This window comes from Bombyx mori, chromosome 6, assembly GCF_030269925.1.
Source record: "Bombyx mori chromosome 6, ASM3026992v2".
Taxonomy (NCBI): domain Eukaryota; kingdom Metazoa; phylum Arthropoda; class Insecta; order Lepidoptera; family Bombycidae; genus Bombyx; species Bombyx mori.
In genome coordinates, this window is record NC_085112.1 from 2,035,815 (window position 1) to 2,050,543 (window position 14,729).

Sequence of the window (14,729 nt, forward strand, 5' to 3'; positions counted from 1 at the left end):
TAGCAAATCCCACCCCTCCTGGCTGAGCCTTTGCTCGCCCACCTGTCCTGGTGAAACTGGAAAGGCCTCCGGGCCACCAGTAATCCTTCAATCATAAAAAAAAAAAAAACTATTACCTGGACCCAGTGGTAATAATTAAGGTAGATCGGCTAGTCATCGGCTAGTCGCATTGCTTATTAGCAAAATACTGGAATTTTACCACTAAGCATGTGTTAAAAACTTATCATCAACTATTTTACTATTCCATAAAAACTATAAAACTATTTTTATTGCACAGTAAACAGATACTAAAGATAAAAAGAATAAAATAGAAACAACAAAGAAAAATTGACATTATGAATATTTTTAGAATAATCTCGAAACACCTAACGCACGTTTACTGAGCAAATATGTACTACAAGAGGAGATGCGAAGCCAGCAGCTTCCAGTAATGATGACAACGTTTGTTGATTATCTAAGGCAGGTGATGTTTACGTCATAACCTACTATATAAATTAAGACAGAAGTTTCACAACAGAAATTGTCTATTGGGCATCAGGCTCTGTAGGCCGGTAGACGCGAGGTTTTTTTTTGTTCGCAGTCAATACACGGTGGTTCAGGTTGGTAAATTATTTTAATCTTCAGTGGTCAAGTGATAATATCTTAAGTATTTTTGGTAGCGTTTTTCTATAAAACTAACCTCTGTGGTTTATCAGTATCAGTATGGCGACTCTTAAGTTTAAAATTAAGTAATTAAGTAAAGTGAATTTAAAGCAAAAATTATGAAGAAAATAAAAAAAATTTTTCAATACGTTAAACAATTTGATCGTTTTCATATTGCAGACGAAATGCAAAAGAAACTGACAAAACACATCGAAATAGCTGAAGATGTTCAAAATAAGAATTATAGTTCAGTTACTGTTGAAGATGCGTTGACCGTCACAGGTATTTAATTTTCATTGTATTCGCTAATTTCACGTTTTCTTTGTTGGCTCATAAAACTAAAGCGTGTGTTTTAATTCGCTATCTTTTACTATTGAGTTCAAATAAACTTGATACAACACTCTTAAGGCTTGCTTTCAGTCGTCAATGATCTCAAAAACTGGGATTTTTTTTAACTGTAACTGAAGTGTAGTGAACTAAAAGTGATGTTTTACTTTTATCCTACGAAACCACCGCCCATCTGTTTGTTGAGGTGTTAGTGGAGGCCGGAATCATGGCTTCGTGAACTCTACCGCCAAAGTTGATATAAGATCGAAGTGTCAACTTATATTTGTACTTTAGAGACCTACTTACTTCGTACCCCAAATAGACAGAGATGCGGAATCTATCAATTCGTACTTGGACCTCAACAAGCCTCACCGTAAGCGTAAGCTGCGTAAGCTACAATACACGTGGTTGCGAATTAAACTATATAGGAAAAAAGGTAGTGGTAATAGTAAATTAAAGAAATAAGGATTATGTGGAGGAAATACGTGGACTATACTAGACTATACTATACTGGACTATACTATACTGGACTATACTATACTGGACTATACTATACTGGACTATAATATACTGGACTATAATATACTGGACTATACTATATTGGACTATACTATACTGGACTATACTATATTGGACTATACTATATTGGACTATACTATACTGGACGATACTATCAATACTCACATGTGTGTCTCAAACAATACTAATTCTTTTTCAATTTCATATTATGATATTTATTGTAAAAGGCAAGTTTTTTTTACAAGTTTTCAATTTGGCACGTTTTCTTTTTACAAGGTTTCGGCAAATACAACTTCGGTTTACTCCTAGTCTGTAGTTTCACTCTGCAAGCTATGGGGATGGACCTGTTCGGTATAAGTTTCGTAGTGGCCGCCGCTGTATGCGACTTGGAAATTACTATGCAGCAAAGGGCATTGCTAACAGCTGTGCCCTTGATAGGTAAGTTTTAGTACGTTTGCGATAATTTGATTAGCCACTATAAATCCTATTCTAGCTGATTCATTTCTGTAAGTCTGTCAACTCAACATTAAAATGTCGCCAATTCAATCCCAGTGGAAAGTTAAGTGTAAAAATAGCCTTTTTCCTGGTGTAAAGTACCCGGATCCATAGAAACCAATAGTTATAGTTGTTGGCCTACCTACCTCCCAACAATCTGCAGGAGCTACGCTTTACCATGACTGGTGGGCGAGCTCACAAGGCTCAACTTAAATGTATTTGCTAACATTTGCCCTAGCAAGAGCAGCACTTCGCTGAATCTACCACCAATTGGAATCGCGATCCACTCAAAAAATCCGAAAATAAACTCAGCTGATTGTGCCTACGGGTTAGATTGCAGATCGAACTATTTAACAAGTTCAACGAGTGCAATGACCGGTGCTTAAAATGCCTAAAAGCACCGAGAGTGAATCGCGAGTATCCGATAGAACATATCTAATATTATCCACACCTTTAGACATGACAGAAATGTTAATACGACATGATTGTTTCGCTGTGGGAAGGCTTTTTTTTTTATTGTTTAGATGGGTGGACGAGCTCACAGCCCACCTGGTGTTAAGTGGTTACTGGAGCCCATAGACATCTACAACGTAAATGCACCACCCACCTTGAGATATAAGTTCTAAGGTCTCAAGTATAGTTACAACGGCTGCCCCACCCTTCAAACCGAAACGCATTACTGCTTCACGGCAGAAATAGGCAGGGTGGTGGTACCCATCCGCGCGGACTCACAAGAGGTCCTACCACCAGTAATTACGCAAATTACAATTTTGCGGGTTTCATTTTTATTACACGATGTTATTCCTTCACCGTGGAAATCAATCGTAAACAATTGTTGAGTACGTATTTCATTAGAAAAATTGGTACCCGCCTGAGATTCGAACACCAGTGCATCGCTCAACACGAATACATCGGACGTCTTATCCCCGTTAGGCCATGACGACTTCAAAATGTATGGCTGTATGGTACCGTCGTAGAAAGGCACCACCCCAGCTCGTTTCTTGGGTGTCGTGAAGGTGTTTGTTAGATTCACTGGAGAAAGAGCAGTAATGTTCTCTAAATATCGTATCAGCGTACTGTGATCGCTAACTACTTACCAATGGTAGGGTGTTTTGTAGGCCCGTGCGTGTAGTACTACCGTCCTACCTATTTCTGCCGCGAGGTAGTTAGCCGTCAAGTTGGATGACGGCATTCATGTTGTGATTTATCTTTAGGCTCCGTTATTAATTAAGTAGTAATTGCTTAATCGTAAAATTTTAAGTTGTCAATCTTGGTTGTGGAAGTTGTTTGGAAAGATAAAACAGGGACGCCATTCGCTTATAACAACGTGCGTTACAAATCATTACTTTATTGAAATCCGAAGTAAATCGTGTAAGATTGATATATTATGCCAAATTTAGATAACGAATTGGAGATGAAAATTGTCTGACATAGATACACGATAAAATCAAGCCATTATCACTATTTAAACATGTTTTGTTTATCATTTAAATGCGATAAAAGCACATGACACATAATTAATGTCTTTTCTTTCTAGGTGTGGTAATGGGTGCTCAGATATGGGGTTATATATCGGATACGAGAGGTAGACGTCTGACCCTAGTTCTATCAATGTCTGTTGGCTTCGTTTTTGCTGCATTGAGCTGCCTAGCACCGGAGTGGAAGACCATGGCAGCGCTTAAACTAATCTCTTCAATTTTGTAAGTATTTGTCCTGATCATTTATTTTATTTCACTAAAAATCTCGATAATAACAGGCAATATGTAATTCATTCGTGAGCACGTATTTAACACTAGTTTATTAGCTTGGTATGTATGTTTATTTGTATTTAATAGAATCTTTGAACGTCATTTTCACAGACTTCTAGACGTACGATCAACATGAAAATTTGTACACGTATGATGGACCGATGATAACATAATCTATCTATAATATATAAATCTACGGTGGTTTTTACGGATGTTCTGTTATAACTACTGAACCATGCATCCGATTGCCTTGAAACTTGGTATCCATGTAGAAAATACATGTACTTAATGGATAGGCTAATATTTATATGAGTATTGGACTCCCTAATAATAATGAAAATAAATAATAATGTTAATTTTAAATGCCCAGTGGGCGAGTATGGCTAGTATCTTTATAACTTCGCTCCGGTATTAACTGGATTAAAAAACAAGATTACCTCGGTTTGCTATTTAAGCGAGCGATTTTAAGCTTTAAACTACATTTATTCTTTTATTACCTAAAATTATATGCTCGTGTGATTTGAACACCTCCTCAGTAGTACTGCTTTATAGGATAACACCCGTTGATTAACCCAGTGAGTTTTTCGCCGGATTTTTTCGGTGGGTCGCGATTCCGATTCGGTGGTATATTCTGCAAAGTACCGCTCTTGTAAGGGCTACTGTTAAGAAAATCAGTCATATTGAGCCCGTGAGCTCACTTACCCGTCCGGGCATAGCTGATTAGCCTCTTAGGCTACCAGTGAATAGGTAGGAGAAAAAAGAAAAAAAAAATCCGCAGCATTTTCCCCTAGTCCGTAGGTGTTTCTAAGTATTTTATCATTGTAATGAATTTAAATGAATTCCATGCATTATTGATCTTAACCTTCCCCGCGTCATGGAATCGAGCGTGCCATTGTAAACTTTGTAACAATGTTATCACTAACAACAGCTCTGTACAAATAAATACTATTTCGCTAAGTACATAATATAGGTACATATATATGCCAACTGAGATAAAGAACCCCCAGGTGAGACAAAGGAACAATGCAAACAATTTGATATATGAATGCAAACATCAAGATTACTCTGGATTGTGTCAATAATAAAACTGATATCTGTGTGATGCATCCGAGATATTTCAGATTTAAGAATTCGGTTTTTCTAACTAAATTGAGTTATATATATTATTTTTTCTGTTTAGCTCTTTCCTTTTTCATTTCATTACTCGCTTTGATCACTTTTAATTGTGACTTATTGGTTTAAATGTGATACTTCGAAATGGGGATATGCAATAGTTGTAGATAATGGAAATTTTTAAGTTTTTATTTTATTGCTTAGATTATTGGACTAAGTCACGGCCCACCTGGTGTTAAGTCGTTAACGGAGCGCTTAGACATCTACAAGGTCAATTCTGGCACCCACCTTGAAACAAGAGTTCTAAGGTCTCAGTTTTAACAGTACAACGACTGCTCAACCTTCAAACCGAAACGTATTACTGCTTCACGGCAGAAATAGGCAGAGTGGTGGTATCTAGCCGTGTGGACTTCATGGCCCTTTCGCGACGAAATGCAAAACGGGATATACGACAAAGGGATGATCTTCCACCGAGCGGGTGATATTGCTCGGTAGACCGACGGTCCGAATGTTGCTGTTTTTTTTTCCTACCTTTGCTGATAGCCTTGAGAGGCTATTTCAGCTTCGCCCTAACGTGTGTAGGTAAGTTCACGGGGCTCAAACCGGAGTGTTGCTAACACTGACCCTAGCAAGAGCAGTGCTTCGCAAAATCCACCACCGCATCGGAAACGCGACCCACTGAGAAGATCCGGTGAGAAACTCAGTGGGTTGTGTTTATGGGTAAACGAATGTTGTTGTTCGGAACTTGTATATATGCGAGCTTATCTTGAAAATGTCGTAAGCGAGATTCGGGCATCTGTCAAATATCTTGTGTTCTGTGATAGCTACCGCCACAAGTCTCTATCAAATGGTGATTAGGTATTTAGCTAATAATCGATTTTGATTTTATTGTTGTTTTATTCGACAGCACTTCGACCAGTAATTCCGGTTCTTACACTTTACTTGGCGAGAGCTGTTCGTCCCGTGCCCGGGGTCGCGCCATGCTGCTCTGCACGTGTGCTCTTATGTGCTCGCAAGCATCAGCAGCTGGTAAGATAATAATTTCGACAATTTATTTAAATTTTACATTCTAAGTCTTCTAAGTAGGGAGGAAGACATTCACAAAGCTCTTTCGTTTTTGCACCTTTTTTTTATAAAGGGAGGATTATCTTTGGTTTGGAGGCCTTTCCAGCTTCACCAGGATAGGCTCAAGACTCAGCCAGAATAGGCCAAGCTTTTTTTATGATAGAAGGATTACTGGTGGCCCAGAGGCCTTTCCAGCTTCACCAGGACAGATGGGCGAGCAAAGGCTCAGCCAGGAGGGGTGGGATTTGCTAACAGCTGGCTGAGCGCCTCCAAAGGAGACGTAACAACTCGAGAGCAGCTGCTTCGCGAATAGAAAGATCTTATGCGGGCATCGGAAATAGGCGAAAGGGTGGGATCTACTCAACTGGCCTGACAAGACACTCTATAGCCACTAATTACGCAAATTATATTTATTGCGGACTTATTTGTTTTTATTTACAAGATTTTATTCCTTTACCGTGAAAATCATTCGTGAATTTTTTTAAAGCATTGTGCATATTTCATTAGAAAAATTTGGTATCTGCCGGCGGGATTTGAACACGGGAACACCTCACTCAATACGAAAACACCAGCATTCTTATACTTTAGGCCACGATGACTTAAAAAACTATAATAATAATAATATTAATTACATTTGTTTACTCCACAATACAAATACAAATAACTTTTCAATTAATATGACATAAAAATTCTAATTCTAAACAATATTACAAATATATTATATTGACACAGTGGAGATAAAAAGGCCGCGGCTCAGCTTTCTGATAGCTGAAACTATCGCTGTTATTCTGCCGCTGCCTGTAATCTTTATCTATAAACTTAAATCTAATAATACCTAAATTTAAATATTAGCTTTATTTAAAATAGTAGTAGTATGTAGTAGTCACTTAATGCAATGTAGGTAGCAACTGCTTTGTCCGTAATAAAAAAATATCAATCTAATTCCTTTTAATCGCAAACAAACTTCAAGGTTCTGATTAATTTAATTCTTTATGATTTCAGTGCTGGCGTACCCAATTCTTCCTATGGAATTTTCATATCCCATTAATTTCCTAAACATCACATTCCGTTCCTGGCGTCTTTTGATCCTCGTCCTGGCAGTGCCATGTGCGATCACAGCTGGCCTGCTGCAGTTCTTCCACGAGAGCCCCAAGTTCCTGACCTCTCAGGGTCGATACGATGAAGCTCTGGTTGTGCTGAAGAAGATTTACGCCTGTAATACTGGAGATAGAGCCGAAAATTTTCCGGTGAGTATTGTAAACGTTTTCCACTAAGTTTACTTACAATTTTTTTATTTCTTATATGGGTAGACACAGCTCACAGCCCACCTGGTGTTAAGTGGTTACTGGAGCTCATAGACATCTAGAACGTAAATGCGCCACCCACTTTAAAATATAAGTTTTAAGGTCTCAGTAAAGTTACAACGACTGCCCCACCCTTCAAACCGAAACGCATTACTGCTTCACGGCAGAAATAGGCAGAGTGATGGTACCTACCCGTGCGGACTCACAAGAGGTCCTACCACCAGTAATTACGCAAATTATAATTTTATAGATTTAATTTTTATTACACGATGCTATTTCTTCACCGTCGAAGTCAATCGTGAACATTTCTTAATACATATTTCATGAGAAAAATTGGTACCCGCCTGCGGGATTCGAACACCGGTGCATCGCTAGATACGAATGCACTGGACGTCTTACCCTTTAAGCCACGACGACTTCAGCCTAACTATTATTTTGTTGAACTAGGAGCTGTATAACTATAGAAGGACAGAAGAAAGAAGGGAATTAGGGGGCTATGAGGACCAGTATATCAAATCGTCTTCCATTGCAGGTCAAAAAACTCATTCCGGACAACGAGGACCAGACTGCCGAAGCCCAGGATTCGTTTCTCAAGTCCCTGTGGCATCAAACCGTGTCGCTGTTCAAGCCTCCATTGCTCAAGGATACGATGAGACTATTCTATTTGGTCATTATCATTTATATGACGTAAGTTACAGATTTACATAATATTAATATGAAACCAAATGTTCAACTACAATAATGAAGTGAAACTTCTTTATCGACGTACGGAGGAAAAACGTATGTAACGTTTTTCGGTTACGCGCCATCTTTATTTTCTTCCGAAACGCGCCATGTTTTTTTATTTCTATTTATGTTGTTATCAACAGATGTCGCTGCACGTAAATTCAACAATTCCTGAATCTCGGTGACGAGATGTTACACAATTGATAGACGTTCTCGTATTTCTCTGGTAACATCATGCCCACCTGGCGTACCGTGGGATACCGTCGTGATCATACAGGCGGTTCCCCCGGGTGCGGCTGTTTTATTGCACTGCGGAGTAGTTGAGCCTTACGATTATATTTAGAATTATAAGTCTCACTTCTACCGTGTGTGACTTGCACACACACACGTTTTTTTTTTCTTCAAATCATTTAATTACTAATTACCTCGAGACAAGAGTTCGTAGTCTCAAGTGGATCAAACATTTGTCCAATCCTTCAAACTGGAACCCATGACAGCTATAGTGCCGCTAAGTAGTGTTTCACTTTCGTTATCCTTCATTTTCCTGTTATTAACAGTGGCAGCGGCTTCATCCTTTGGCTCCCATACGTCATGAACAACCTCTTCTACGTGTTGAAATCAACTGGTGGCGATGGGATGAACCTTTGCACCGTGATCGGATACCCGACTGATACTTATATGAACTCTTCAAACATTACGGTAAGTGATTACGTTACTGGTGGTAGGATGTCTTGTGAGTGCTCATGGGTAGATACCACCACCCTGCCTATTTATGTTGTGAAGTAGTCATGCGTTTTGGTTTGAAAGGTGGGGCAGCCGCGATACTGTTACAACTTTTTTTTTTTTTTTTTTTCTTAGATGGGTGGACGAGCTCACAGCCCACCTGATGTTAAGTGGTTACTGGAGCCCATAGACATCTACAACGTAAATGCGCCACCCACCTTGAGACATAAGTTGTAAGGTCTCAGTATAGTTACAACGGCTGCCCCACCCTTCAAACCGAAACGCATTACTGCTTCACGGCAGAAATAGGCAGGGCGGTGGTACCTACCCGCGCGGACTCACAACAGGTCCTACCACCAGTAATTACGCAAATTATAATTTTGCGGGTTTCACTTTTATTACACGATGTTATTCCTTCACCGTGGAAGTCAATCATGAACATTTGGTGAGTACGTATTTCATTAGAAAAATTGGTACCCGCCTGCGGGATTCGAACACCGCTGCATCGCTTCAACACGAATGCACCGGACGTCTTATCTTTTAGGCCACGACGACTTATTATACTTATACTGAGACCTTAGAACTCTTGTCTGAAGGTGGGTGGTGGTATTTACGTTGTAGTTGCTATGGACTCTGGTAACCACTTAACACCAGGCAAAGCAATCAATCATTACATCAATTCTACATCTCATTTGATATTTTAACGTTAACTCATGATAGATGGAGCAGGTACATTGAGTCTATAAGCCCGTTGTATTTATAACAGAAAAAGTCCCAATGCAATGTTTTTAATCTGCACGTTTTCTTTTTTAGGACTTTACCGAAATCTGTAACGACACAGTGGAAGACACCACGCTATTCTCGGCCATGACGTATGGCGCCCTCGCTTCCTTCTCCAATCTAGTCCTGTCATTGACCTGCGGATCTCGGAAAAGATCAGCGATGATGTGTATCCTCGCAATGTCGGCCACGTCAGCTATCCTCCTGAACGTCGTCAGGATACCGTTGGCTGGCGGAATATTCTTCTTCTTCTTCATTATGTGCGCTCTCTCGATGGGATTGCTTAGTGTTTATTTTGTGGAGCTTTATCCAACATCTTTAAGGTCAGTGGGTACAAAAGTTTACGCTATAACATTTTTGTTAAATTTACTTGAGACTGTGTTGTCTTAATGTAGACTTTATGTCTCTGTCTCTATTTGAAAATGGTTAGATGAGCTTACATTTGTTTTAGTTTTTAGTGGTCTCTAGAGCTTATAGACACCACACCGCGAACGTCAAATTTGAACTCGATCGTAGTTTATTTCACTATGTTTTGAAAATAACAATGAGATTTTGGTCAAAGATATTTAACATTATATTTAACAAGTTCCTTGGGCCACAATATTTAGTTCCAATGAGAAGTCCGTTATTTTTTAGTGCTAAAACAAGGGCAATACTTAATGTAGATAACCGAGAGAGTTTAAAACCATTCACAATAGATTCACATGCCGGTAGACATGCCGAAAGACGCCCGCAAAATTAGTACAGCTACCATTTTAACGCTTGGTTTGTGATCTAAAGCCTTCGTCAAACAGAACGCGTACTTAGTGCGCGTCAGAGCGCGGCGTCAGTTTAGCGCTCTGACGCGCGCTAATTACGCGTTCTGTTTGACGAAGCCTTAACTTTGATCAGTGAATAATATGTTTATAAAAGATGACGTAACAAGGAAGTATATTAATACGAGTAGTATTATAATATATTCACTTGAGTTTAGAGATAAGACGCCCGGTGTGCTCTTAAAGATATGCTGAGCCGGTTCTCAAATCCCGCCGGCTGGTACTGATTTTTCAGAGGACTTATCACGAATGAGTACTATCATGAATGACTTTAACAATAAAGGAATAAAATCGTGTAATAAAATCAGACACAAAAAAAAACGTTATTACTGGCAGTAGGGCGCATTGTTGTCCCGCACGGGTAGATACCACCGTCCTGACTATTTTTGGCGGGAAGCAATCAACCATTGCTGTTTGAAGGCCGATTCAGTCGTCATGTCTATGAATTTGGTAAACATGAAACTTCAAACGCGCCATCCGATGCAAATGTATGACAATTATACAAAAAGAGACTACGATATTAGGTATTTTTGTGCACAGGGGTATGGTGTCGTGTGTATCGATGATGGTGGGCAGGTTGAGTGCGTTCCTAGGCGTCAACGCCATCGGAGCTCTCCTGTCTTTTAACTGCGAGGCTACATTTTACGGCTGGTCCGTGCTATTAATGAGTAAGTCTATTTTTATTTATTTCAATCATTCTCGAGATTTTTGCAACACTTAAGATATATCTTATTTCGAGCATATAACCTGCGCGATTAGATAACCTTGCACCTTTCTGTGCGATGTATACCGGTTCGCAAGATAATTCATGCAAAGGACACTTTGACTTTACATCTCAAAGTCATTGTCACGTGCATTATCCAATGTCTATTGTTAAGGCAATAAGATTCATCGCGATTATTAAAAATAATTGTAAAATTTAATCCTCGTATCAGTTTTTTTTATTTTTATTGCCTAGATGTGTGGACGAGCTCACAGCCCACCCGGTGTTAAGTGGTTACTGGAACCCATAGACATCTACAACGTAAATGCGCCACCCACCTTGAGATAGAAGTTCTAAGGTCTCAGTATAGTTACAACGGCTGCCCCACCCTTCAAACCGAAACGCATTACTGCTTCACGGCAGAAATAAGCGGGGCGGTGGTACCTACCCGTGCGGACTCACAAGAAGTCCTACCACCAGTAACTCACAAGAGGTCCTACCACCAGTGGTTGGAATTTGACACACCGGAAGAATTGGTAATCGTGTAATTACAAAACGTTGTAGCGTCGGTAATAATATTGCGAAAAATTCCATTGTACGAATTAGACAAGAGTTTTTGGTCCTGCTAAATTCAAATATATTTACACGATTTACAAGGAATTATTGCTTAAATAGTTTTCGAACCCAATGGGTTTCTCGCCGGATTTTCTCGGTGGGTCGCGGTTCCGATTCGGTGGTAGATTCCGCGAGGCACTGCTCTTGCTAGGGCCAGTGTTGATAAATTCTCTCAGGTTGAGCCCGTGAGCTCACTTACCGGTTCGCGAGAATCTGGAATAGCCTCTTAGGCTACCAGCGAATAGGTAGTACCTTAAAACCAGTATTCGGTTTGAAGGGTGTGGCAGCCGTTGTAACTATACTTGAGACCTTAGAACTTATATCTCAAGATGGGTGGTGCATTTACGTTGTAGATGTCTATGGGCTCCAGTGACCACTTAACACCGAGTGGGCTGTGATCTCGTCCATCCATCTAAGAAATAAAAAAAATTAGGGTGAAAAATGATTTTTGCGAGTCATATACTTAATCAATACTTTTTTTTTTACGATACAATCTCGCATTTTTTTTACTCATTATATTATTTCCGACGTTCCGTATGGTTTACAGTCGAATACTAACCACGAAAACTTACGCGAAACGCTAATAAAACTGGAAATTAAACCGGAAAATTTCTTTTAATTATCATTGCACGATTTAAATCAATTAATATTTTTACAGGCGCCATCGTAATAGCTTGGTTCCTGCCCCGAGATAAGCAGCATGACAAATAACTGTTTCTCAACCTGGATCCCTGAAGGACGAAGACAGAAAAATCGGATATTAAGATTTAATAACCTAACTCTTTCTCTTCTACGCTGATGCAAGGGGCAATGTAATTTGTTTTCACAACTGTGGGCTAGTGTATTAAATATATTTTTATTGCATAGATGGTTGAACGAGCTCACAGCCCATCTGGTTACCGGAGCCCATATACATCTACAACGTAAATGCCGCAAGCCACCTTGTGATATGAGTTCTAAGGTCTCAGTATAGTTACGGCTGTCTCAACCTTCAAAATCGAAACGCATTACTGCTTCACGGTAAAAATAGTCAGGGTGGTGGTACCTACCCGTGCGGACTCACAAGGGGTCAATTTTGTGGGTTTCATTTTCATTACACGAACTTATTCCTTCACCATGGAAGTCAATCGTGAACATTTGTTAAATACGTATTTGATTAGAAAAATTGGTACCCGCCTGCGGGATTCGAACACCGGTGCATCGCTCAACACGAATGCACCGGACGTCTTATCCTTTAGACCACGACGACTTCTAAAGTACCCACAGCCACCTGATTCTAGTTGGTACCGGATCTTGTAGACATCGCAACGTGAATGCCACCACCCACCATGGGAAATTAAGTCGGTGTCTCAATTGTATCGTGAAGTTGCCACCTTCCACCACTACCACCCTTCAAATTTTAGCCGCAGAAATAGATAGAATTGCACCTACCCGCGTTTCTGCTTAAAAAGAGTTAAATGCACTACACTTATCGTGATAGACAAATATTTAATTGATTCAATTCAAACAAACAGCTAAGTTCATAGGAAACCTACTTAGAACAGACCCCATAGACCCTTGAGAGATGTGGCTGAAGTCTCAATTCAATCAGAATGAAAGTCATTTCGTTTAAAACTAAAAGAACTGACCGTACCAAGGTAATCATGTGATGATCTATTTCCGAGAATCTCCCGTCAAATAGAACTTAACATTAGACAGATGTGGCGAGGAACACAATGGCACGAACGTACAATATGCAGCCCAGCTAAAGCCCTCTGATTGCTTAATCTGACGTTCGTCTTATCCTTTAATGGAGATTAAGCCGCATAAGTGTCCTTAGTTGTGTATCTTCCAAGTTTATTTTCCGAAAACTTTGACAAAATACATAATATATCTCTCGCTGTTTCTATCTAGTTGTCATCTGTTATTCACCAAACCGCCTTTGAAGCTGGTTTACATGTGTATAGAAATTATTGAGCTATGTTTCTTTTGTATGTATTTTTATTTTGTCGTGTCACGTTAATCTGGAATATTCTAATCCCTAGTGATTTTGACGCCTCTCGCATAATATGGAAGGTCTCTTATTTATCGAAATTTGACAATTTTATAAAACTCGACTGAACGCAACCTCATTACGTATGACGTCATTTGGGGCTAAAACCTGCTAACCATCGCATTTACACACTAATTCAAATTATGGCTCAATAATATTTATAGATGTGTTTGAATTATTGTTTTAAATTTTAGATTGTTTCGTGTGATGTTCGGTGTAATTAACAAACTATGGAACTAATTAAGTTATTCATATAAATAAATAAAAACATTGATTGTGAATCAGTCGGTCAGTTCTAAAACAGCTTATTACCGTATTTAGTACCTACTTCTTTTAGTTAGGTTTTTTAATTAGCAAATAAATTGAGAGTACCTGAACGCTGTACTGATAGATATAAGAATCACTCATACGTTTAATGACTGCTAGATTATTTAACTATGTAATAATTATTATAGATTTTTAAATAAAATATTTGAAATGATATTTGGTATCATTGTATTACTTATCTATATTAATTGCTCTGCACGTTATCTAACTAATAGTTTCGATACACTATTTTCTGATATCAGGAGATAATATTTAATATAGAAACGAAATCTTGACTCTGTTATATATTATAATATCACTTCAAAAGATGAAACGAATTGATTCGTCACGAGTCGAGCAGAAACGGCAATGAAACACAAATAGAAACAACATTTACTAATGATTTTTTTTTAAATCGAAATGTGGGTGTTATGTAATAATATTTATTTTTATTTTAATGTTAAGTTCATTGCTAGTTCACGAACCTGTCGTTTGTTTTTAGGCGGTATTCATAAAGTACGAGAATTGAAGAAAAGATCGTACGCTAATTAGTTCACTAGCTTCCTAGGGCTTCAGTTCTGCGGGCAACCGCTCCTCTTCGTCATTCGACAATTCAGAGGTGATCAATGACAATGTGGTTGGCAATTATGTACTTGCGGCCCACGCTGATTTTGCCAATTGTTTATTTATGCCCTTTTAAATTTGTATTTTTTAGCGGTAGATAATTCTATGTTGTCACCAGATTGAATGTGTAGCGGTCTCAGATGTGATTGATATTAATGAATCCTTTTTAAAATTATTAATAACAAATAGCGT

General features: G+C 38.9%; 1 protein-coding gene across 1 annotated transcript; it reads left to right on the top strand.

The window, feature by feature from the left end:
* Window positions 1-526: 526 nt before the first annotated feature.
* Window positions 527-14,088, top strand: LOC101744605 (synaptic vesicle glycoprotein 2B). The gene is made up of 11 exons (XM_038011808.2): window positions 527-599; window positions 823-924; window positions 1,765-1,926; window positions 3,521-3,683; window positions 5,752-5,873; window positions 6,912-7,156; window positions 7,746-7,900; window positions 8,497-8,638; window positions 9,476-9,765; window positions 10,798-10,925; window positions 12,234-14,088. Exons 2-11 carry the CDS (start codon window positions 828-830, stop codon window positions 12,284-12,286), a joined length of 1,557 nt encoding a protein of 518 aa, XP_037867736.1. The 5' UTR covers window positions 527-599; window positions 823-827; the 3' UTR covers window positions 12,287-14,088.
* Window positions 14,089-14,729: the final 641 nt, after the last annotated feature.